Source organism: Monodelphis domestica, chromosome 3 (assembly GCF_027887165.1).
Source record: "Monodelphis domestica isolate mMonDom1 chromosome 3, mMonDom1.pri, whole genome shotgun sequence".
Lineage (NCBI taxonomy): Eukaryota > Metazoa > Chordata > Mammalia > Didelphimorphia > Didelphidae > Monodelphis > Monodelphis domestica.
Window position 1 is genome coordinate 102,798,540 of NC_077229.1, and position 7,998 is coordinate 102,806,537.

The 7,998-nt window shown below is 51.6% G+C and overlaps 1 protein-coding gene and 1 long non-coding RNA gene across 18 annotated transcripts in view; one reads left to right on the forward strand and one right to left on the reverse strand.

Annotated features, from left to right (window-relative positions):
• HSF1 (heat shock transcription factor 1) overlaps positions 1-7,998 on the forward strand; it is a 67,595-nt gene that overhangs the window by 46,288 nt on the left and 13,309 nt on the right. For 6 of the 17 annotated variants that reach the window (XR_008917164.1, XR_008917163.1, XR_008917165.1 and 3 more), the window contains exons 5-13: positions 2,905-2,980; positions 3,160-3,221; positions 3,392-3,488; positions 3,841-3,977; positions 4,345-4,605; positions 5,042-5,128; positions 7,157-7,262; positions 7,349-7,414; positions 7,659-7,752. Coding sequence is in view for 14 of the 17 variants with exons in the window: in XM_056820717.1 (XP_056676695.1) it covers positions 2,905-2,980; positions 3,160-3,221; positions 3,392-3,488; positions 3,841-3,977; positions 4,345-4,605; positions 5,042-5,128; positions 7,157-7,262; positions 7,349-7,414; positions 7,659-7,752 (986 nt within the window). In the remaining 3 variants the exon portion in view is untranslated. The remainder of the gene's footprint in view (positions 1-2,904; positions 2,981-3,159; positions 3,222-3,391; positions 3,489-3,840; positions 3,978-4,344; positions 4,606-5,041; positions 5,129-7,156; positions 7,263-7,348; positions 7,415-7,658; positions 7,753-7,998) is intronic. The other 11 variants (XM_056820718.1, XM_056820719.1, XM_056820709.1 and 8 more) reach the window with 6 other exon arrangements.
• On the reverse strand, positions 3,101-6,102 carry LOC103100197 (uncharacterized). Its single transcript, XR_001629253.2, has 3 exons — positions 5,669-6,102; positions 5,001-5,105; positions 3,101-3,201 (listed from the first exon to the last, which is right to left on the reverse strand). It is a non-coding gene; the product is annotated as an uncharacterized LOC103100197 (long non-coding RNA).

Sequence of the window (7,998 nt, forward strand, 5' to 3'; positions counted from 1 at the left end):
GTGGGTAGAAGGTGAAGAGCTAGACTGCCCAGCTCCCAGAGCCTGGGACCAACAATATCCTATAGTCACAGCCTCTCCTTCATTCTCAGGATCTGCCAGGAGCTAATAACTAAGGGACCTTTTGCTTAGAGTCAGAGTACCATTTCTCTTGCCTTAGAGCCCTGGCTTATGGTGGAACTGGATGGAAGCCAGTCTCCTATAAGAACCTTGGTTCTCCTAACTCTACTCCCAGCTTATCTGAGTCCATCCTTGCCCTCCATGAAAGACACCTCCAGGACTACTATGCCTTTCCAGTTCACTATTTACCTCCCTCCAAATAATATATTTGGGACCACTAAATGGCACAGGCCTGGATTCCGGAAGACTCATTTTCCTGAGTTCAGATCCTACCTCGGGCATGCAGTAGTTGTATAACCTTGGGCAAGTCATGTAACCCTATTTCCTTCATCTATAAAATGAGCTAGAAAAGCAAATGGCAAATGAGTAGAATATCTCTGCCCAAGAAAACCCAAATGGGGTCACAAAGTGTCAGAGATGACCAAAAAATGACAACCACCACAAAAATTATATATTCCTGTGCTGGGGCGTGGGAGTAGTGGGGGGTGCCAATTGTACATTAAGACACATGTTGAAGAACCCTTGTCTTTGTGGGTAGGAAGAAGGGGCTCTGACACAGGCCACATTGAGGCCCCTTGTTTTCCATAAAAACTATTTGTTGAAACTATCCCCCAGCCTTCCTTGCCCAGCTTCAAAGAGTGAGTAACATATATGCAGGCTGACCCACAGTCCTTTTTCTTGACAGTAAAAAGAGTAAGAGCACACCCCCATACCTCCCAGCAATCTTAGCTTATGGTTTCAAAATGGGTATCAGGCTAGCAGCCCCTCTTCACCTGCTGCTTTGGGGTTGGGATTGAGGCTGTGAAATCCTCAGGGGCTTAGGAAATATTCAGAACACTCCTATAAGGGCCACAGCAGGGATCCTAGCCAGATTTGGACAGACTGGATTAAAGATAAGGAGGCAATTTTCCCTTCCACCAGTGGAAACAGTTCTCAACTCGCCCTTGTCATAAAAGATATAGCAAAGCTGTACAGAAAGTACAGTTGTTGGTGGCTGGAGCCCAAAATATAAATTAGTGTGATGACAGACCTTAGTGACCCATGACATTGAAGACCAATATTCGTGTATTTTAGTATGCTTAATCCTGCTTCACTTTGATTTCCAGAAGAATAGGGACCCTACCTAGCACAAGGTCACAACCCCCTGAAGTAGACCCAACTGACACCATCTACCTCTCCTCCCCATAAGTCCTTCCAATAACCCTAGTGATCCTGAGACTTATACTTGACCCCAGAAAAGTCTCACTCCACCCACAGCTCCATGCAATATGTCCGATTGCATCCCAATGCCATTTCCCAAGAAGCCTTCCCCAGCCCACCTTTTTTTAGGAAAGTGTTTGGAATAGATGGTATCCAAGAACCCTCCTAGTCAGAGACAGCCCAGATTATCTTCTAGTCTCCTGAGTTTTTTAAGAATTCCATTTCTGGGGGCAGCTGGGTGGCTCAGTGGATTGAGAGCCAGGCCTAGAGACGGGAGATCCTAGGTTCAAATCTGGCCTCAGACACTTCCCAGCTGTGTGACCCTGGGCAAGTCACTTGTCCCTCATTGCCTAGCCCTTACCACTCTTCTGCCTTAGAGCCAATACATAGTATTGACTCCAAGACGGAAGGTAAGGGTTTTTTTAAAAAAAGAATTCCATTTCTGGGGGGGCAGCTGGGTGGCTCAGTGGATTCAGAACCAGACCTGGAGATGGGAGGTCCTAGGTTCAAATCTAGCCTCAGACACTTCCCAGCTGTGTGACCCTGGGCAAGTCACTTAACCCCCATTGCCTAGCCCTTACTGCTCTTCATCCTTGGAGCCAATACACAATATTAATTCTAAGACAGAAGGTAAGGGTTATTATTTTTTTAAAAAAATTCCATTTCTGGGTTGCTCATAGAAGCCAGAAGCTGACTAAAAAGTGGGAGCAGTGTGGAGCCCAGCACACAAAGAGCAACAATGTACTGACTGAGCCGTTGTCAGGGCTTCTAGCATGCCTTAGTCCCAGGAGCTCTGCCCCATCAGATAACCTGTTCTAATTGCTATATGATGAGATCTAGGGGTGTGTTTTAATCAAGCTGCATCAGTGACAGCTCCAAGGGAATGAAATTGTTACCTCAATGTTTCCCTGTCTCTTCCTGATTTTTAGAATTAGGGGATTGGAGGTGCTAAGTTCAAGACTTTCTTCCCTAACTCCAGCCCCCCTCTTCCTTCTCTTGCTCTGAGGCAAGACACACTTGTCCCCCCTTTGCAAAGGAGCTTTGTTTGGATGAATTCCCTACTTTGCCAGCTGAATGACTGGCCAGTGAATGGGAAGAGGAGGAGGAGAGAGACAGGCCATGCCCCAGACTCATCAGCCTTGCCATGCTAGGGCCTGCTCAGGTTCTCAAGCAAGCTCAGCCCGACGGGAAGCATCAAGGAGTTTGGAGGGCTCCTCCAGTGTTCTCCCTCCCTTTCTTCACTTAGCCAGAGGAAAACCCCAGAGCTGGAATCAGAGGATGTTGGTTCAAATCCTTTCTTTCTCTGCTGCATCTGCCTAATGTGACCTTGTGCAAATCATTTAACTTCTGGAAAATAAGATGATTAGAGTGAATGACTTTGTATATGTCAGTTTCTTTGCCACATTTATGTGCTTCCGTGTCGTATAATTATTTGCCTCCAGGTCCCTAGTTCTGTGAGGGTGGTAACCATGTCTGATCTAGACTTCTCTCTCCAGGGCACTGTGAGTTCCCAGAGGCTCTTCATTCATCATCATCATCATCATCTCTTCTTCCCTCCCTCCCCCCTCCCACTTGCTTTTCTTGCAGTGAGAATGAAGCCCTTTGGAGAGAAGTTGCCAGCCTTCGGCAAAAGCATGCCCAACAGCAAAAAGTAGTCAACAAGGTGAGAGCTTGTAAAAATAGAGGAGAAAGGGGCATGGGCCTGGGGTTAGGATTGGGCTCCCGGGGGTCCCACAGCTACTTGCTTTCCATTTCTGGGTTCATGAAGATAGCAGAGACATGCCTGAAGTCCCAGAAACTCATGTAGATGGCCTCTCTCTTTCTCTTTCTCTCTCTCTCTAGCTGATCCAGTTCCTGATATCTCTGGTCCAGTCAAACCGGATCCTGGGGGTAAAGAGGAAGATGTGAGTAGTTGCTGCCAATTCTCAGGGCAGCACCCAGACCGTGAGACACATCTCACCCACGTCCAGCCTAGCCTTCTCTACCCCTGATTCTTTTTATTGGTAGTCCTGAACACTCCCTCCCTCCTTCCTGCCTGCCTGACCTCTCCTCCTTGTGACTCCCTCCCTCACAGCCCCCTGATGTTGAATGATAGCAGTTCGGCACATTCCATGCCCAAGTTCAGCCGCCAGTTCTCCTTGGAGCATGTCCATGGCTCCTCTCCCTATACGGTGAGCACACAGGGAGGGGAGGGCATGGGGACAAACATCTATAAATGCCAGGCTCCATAATTAGCACTTGGCAAATCAGTTCTCACTAGATGATATTCCTGGGAGGGGGGAATGTCGGGGAGATGAGAGAAGGGAGAGAGACCAGGAATGAGCCAGGAAGCTGGGACTGGGTAAAGTCCACACCCCTGTTGCCAGGACAGGGAGGAGAGAGCTTGCCTCTGGAAAGGAGTCCCAAATGGAAACCTTCCCAAGGCTAGACCTCACCCTTTAATAGCTGGGGGAAGGAAGAGGAGGGAAAGAGAAGGTAGGGTTGCTGCCCTGATTATACCCCAACCCTGTTTGGCTGTTCCAGGCTTCTTCCCCAACCTATAGTGGCTCCAACCTATACTCCTCAGACTCTGCAGCCAATAGTGGACCCATCATTTCAGATGTCACAGAGCTGGCCCAATCCAGCCCCTCGGCTTCCCCCAGTGGCAGCGTGGATGAGAGGTAGGGCCCCAGCACCATACCCTCACCCCTGGCCCAGCACCCCTCCACAGCCTTAGGAATACTCAGGCCTTAGTGACTCCTTGGCAGGCTGACCCTCTGCCAGCAAGGCTATAGGGAACCTTCTGGATTAGTGTTGGCCCTTCTTCTGTGGCCTTTTGTCTTCACATGTGGAGCTCACTCCTATAACCCTACCCTGCTAGGCCCAGATCTCAGTGGCAGAAATGACAGGACATGCCACCCTAGGGAAGAAAGAGGATGTGAGGAGGCAGCACGAGCTGGGCCCCGGGGAGGACTCCCCAACCCCCCAGCTGTGCCAACTTTGCCTCGGGGAGTCTGCATGTGTGGGTAAACCCCTCTCTCTCCTCAGGATCAGCCCAATGATACGAATCAAGGAGGAGCCCCCCAGCCCACCACGAAGCCCCCAGATCGAGGAGACCAGTCCGGGCCACCCCCCCTCAGTGGTGGAGACTCCCCTGTCCCCTTGCACCTTCATCGACTCCATTCTTCAGGAGAGTGAGCCCAGCACTGCCGCCTCTGTTTCTGACACTGTTGGGGGAGTCATCTCCTCTCCACCTCCAGGCCCCCCCCAGACTCCCGAAAAGTGCCTCAGCGTAGCCTGCCTCGACAAGTGAGTGTGGGTATGCAGACAGCACATGCACACATCACCCAGAGCCATCCTGAGAGGAAATCCATTTGAGGAGCCTGGGGCTACCTCCTGACTTGGGAGCCTGGACCAGACTGAGCTCCACCAACACTGCACCCAGCCTGCTGCCTCTTGGTTCTCTTATTAACCTGCTGGCTGCACTTGGCTCGCTGCTGCTTTCTGTCTATTCCATCTCCCTTCTTGGAAGGAAAAAGCGTTGTGTGTGTATGTGTGTATACTTCTAGGGAGCCAGGCACCCATGACCCCAGCTTCCCCACAGCTCAGGGCCTAGGGCTAGCCACAGAGAAAAGGACGAGAGGCTCCATTCTCTAACCAGGACCCCTCCAGACCCCACCCCCACCCCACCCCCCAGGCCTTACTTTGAATTGGGCGTGTGCTGTTGTCTTTTTGTATCTTGCAGTTTGACTTGCACTCCACAGATGTCTGAGGTCACCTGCCTCTTCCCCAGCCCTGCCTCTTCCTCTCTGCATTGCCGATCACAACCAGGGTTAGCATTGCCCCCAAAGGGGGAGGGAGGAAGGGCATGTTTGGGAAGAGCTCCTGACCCATGCACGGAAGACCCAGACTAATGCCCAGCCCAGCCTACTGATGCAGTCTGCTAGGGTGAGCTTTTCCCCCAAAGGATGGTTTGGATGAGGCCAGTAGTAGACAGGATCCCTTCCCTTTCCTGTGCAGGGGAAGGAGGGACTCCCAGTGAAGCCACATCAGTCCCACCCTCCTGGGCTTGATGCTCCCAGGAATAGATAGTAGACTTGCTGTTTGGGCCTAACGGTGGCCAGGGCCCTCTCTCCCAGCCCATTCCTCCCTGACATAGTTAGGGGACTTGGCCAGTCAGGATGACCTGGAGTGCAGAGGCACAGTGGACTATAAAAAGTCAGTAAGTTTTAAAAATAAATTCCTTCCAGGCCTCTGCCACCTCTCCCTTCATTGGTAGAGGGAACAGATTTCTATATTAGTTGGTTAGATGGGATTAGTATTAACCAGTGATTAATTTGTGGCCCAAGAAAAAGTTGTTTGCTTCACTAACCTCTGTTCCCAGCCTCCTATTTGGCATCTTTCCTGTCCCACACTTCTTTTCCAGGAGTTCAACACTAAAGAGCATCCAAAAATATCTTGCAATTGAAAGAAATCTCCAGGGCCATCCTGTCTAGCCAAATACTCCCTTCCACTAACGAGGAGCTGGCCTCCCTCTTATCGTGTTCCATTGTTAGAGACCTCAGTTACTTGAGAAGATTTTCTTCTTGTTCACAGCTGTTGGTCCAGGTCTGATGCCACTTACAGTTAATCTAGTCTCTCATCTCATGTCTGATACTCAAAGGAATTGTATTGGCTCTTCTCTTTAGTCTTCTCATTTAACATTTTTTCCTTCCTAAACTCCCCTGATCCTCTGAGAAAAGCACCAGGCTGGGTGCCCAAGGGTTGGTGAGCATGAACAGCAAGGCTCTTTTCTGGGGAGTGAGCCTTTCCTGCCCATCTTCTGGAGATAATTCCGATGTGGACATCATAATGGAGGAAGAGCATTCCACACAGATGGGGGTCTTGTGTGCAAGAAAGTAAAAGAAAAGGCCTGGGCTTGATGGGTAGAGCAGAGGACTTTATCTGGAGGAACAGTGGGAGAAAGGGTTACAGGCCAGACAAAGGGGTTTGGAACAATTAGACCTGTCCCCAAATGTAACAGTCTTGGGGGCAGCTAGGTGAATCAATGCACTGAGAGTCAGGCCTAGAGATGTGGGGGAGGTCCTGGGTTCAAATCTGCCCTCAGACACTCTTAACTGTGTGGCTCTGGGCAAGTCACTTAACCCCCATTGCCTAACTCTTACTGCCCTTCTGTCTTGGAACCAATACATGGTAGTGATTCTGAGATGGAAGGTGTGTGTTGGGGGGGTAGGGGAGGCTGTAATAGTCTGCCTAAGTAGTGAGGCCCTCACTGGACAGCTCCAAGGAAAGCCTGAAAAAAGCATTTAGCCAGGATATCATAGAGGGAATTCATGCTCTTTTCCTTATTGGGCCAGATTGTAGGGGTTCTTGAGTAGGGGAATGCCATGAAAACAGCATTTTTAGTGGACTAGGTGATAGTGTGAGTGTCCAGCCAACACTTGGGCATTGGGTGGGGGCACATAGCTGAGTATACAGTGGGCGACCAAAGCCCAGAGACAAGAACCAGGAACACTGCCTAGAGGAGAGGGATTGTCCAGAGTGATGTAAGGAGCCCTGGGGTAGAAAGGAGTAGCAGCATCCCACTGGACTGAACTCTCCCTCCACATACCTTTCTTGGGGCCCCTTAGCATTTTAGCCCTGCCTCTGTCTTCTCCCCATCCCCCACAGCCACGTGGTAGTGGTCGTTTCCCATCATAGACACCCAAATCTTGATTCTCATAAGCAAGCAGGCCCCTTCCTGCTTCCTCCAGCTTGTGACAGCATCGCAGCCTCGACCCAGGCTTTGAATAGCCACGTCTGTGTTCCTGCTGTGTTCCTGCCCCTCATCCTTAGTCTCTTCTTTTTTTTGCCTGGTCAGAAATGAGCTCAGTGAGCACCTGGACACCATGGATTCCAACCTGGACAACCTACAGACCATGCTGACCACTCATGGCTTCAGTGTAGACACCAGCGCCCTGCTCGATGTGAGTGCTCCAGGCCTGGCCACGCCGCCCCATCCTCCGGAGCCAGCCTGCCCTTCCCACTCAATAATCTGTCTTCTCTCCGGCAGCTCTTTAGCCCCTCAATGTCTATGACAGATATGAGCCTGCCTGACCTAGACAGCAGCCTGGCCAGTGTGCGTAGCCAAGGGCCCCGGGAGGTGGGGGAGGGACAAAATGGTTAGCAGGTATCCTGGGTTCCCCATCTGGTTGCTGACATCCCAGGAGCCCCAGCTAGGGGCAGGGGAAGAGGAGGCGGGGGGGGGGGGGGGGGGGAGTGGATGGGAGGGGAAGGAGTGGGAGGGGGCAGATCAGGGTGGGATAGAGATATGGATAAGGTTTTGGTCCCAGACCCAGATGCCCCCCTTCCCCTTCCCACAGCCCCTCACTCCCCACCCCCTACAGATCCAGGATCTCCTCTCCTCTCAAGAGCAACCAAAGCCTTCGGAGACTGATACAGGTGGTGCCGACTCAGGTGAGCAGGACCCAGCTCCTGGGCTGCTACCCATCTGAGGCCCTGCCCCTGCCCCTGCCCCTGCCCCTGCCCCAGGAGCCCCAAACACCCCTGCTAGAGGGCCTCATTTCTCCTCAGCTCCAGGCTGGCTTGGGGCCTGTGCCCCTTCTCCCTACCCCCTCTCCCCAGTGTCGTGCTGGCCTGGGCAAGGGATCCCCATAATCCCCACCACCTCGAGCTCTACCACCTCCATTTTCTCCCCCCACA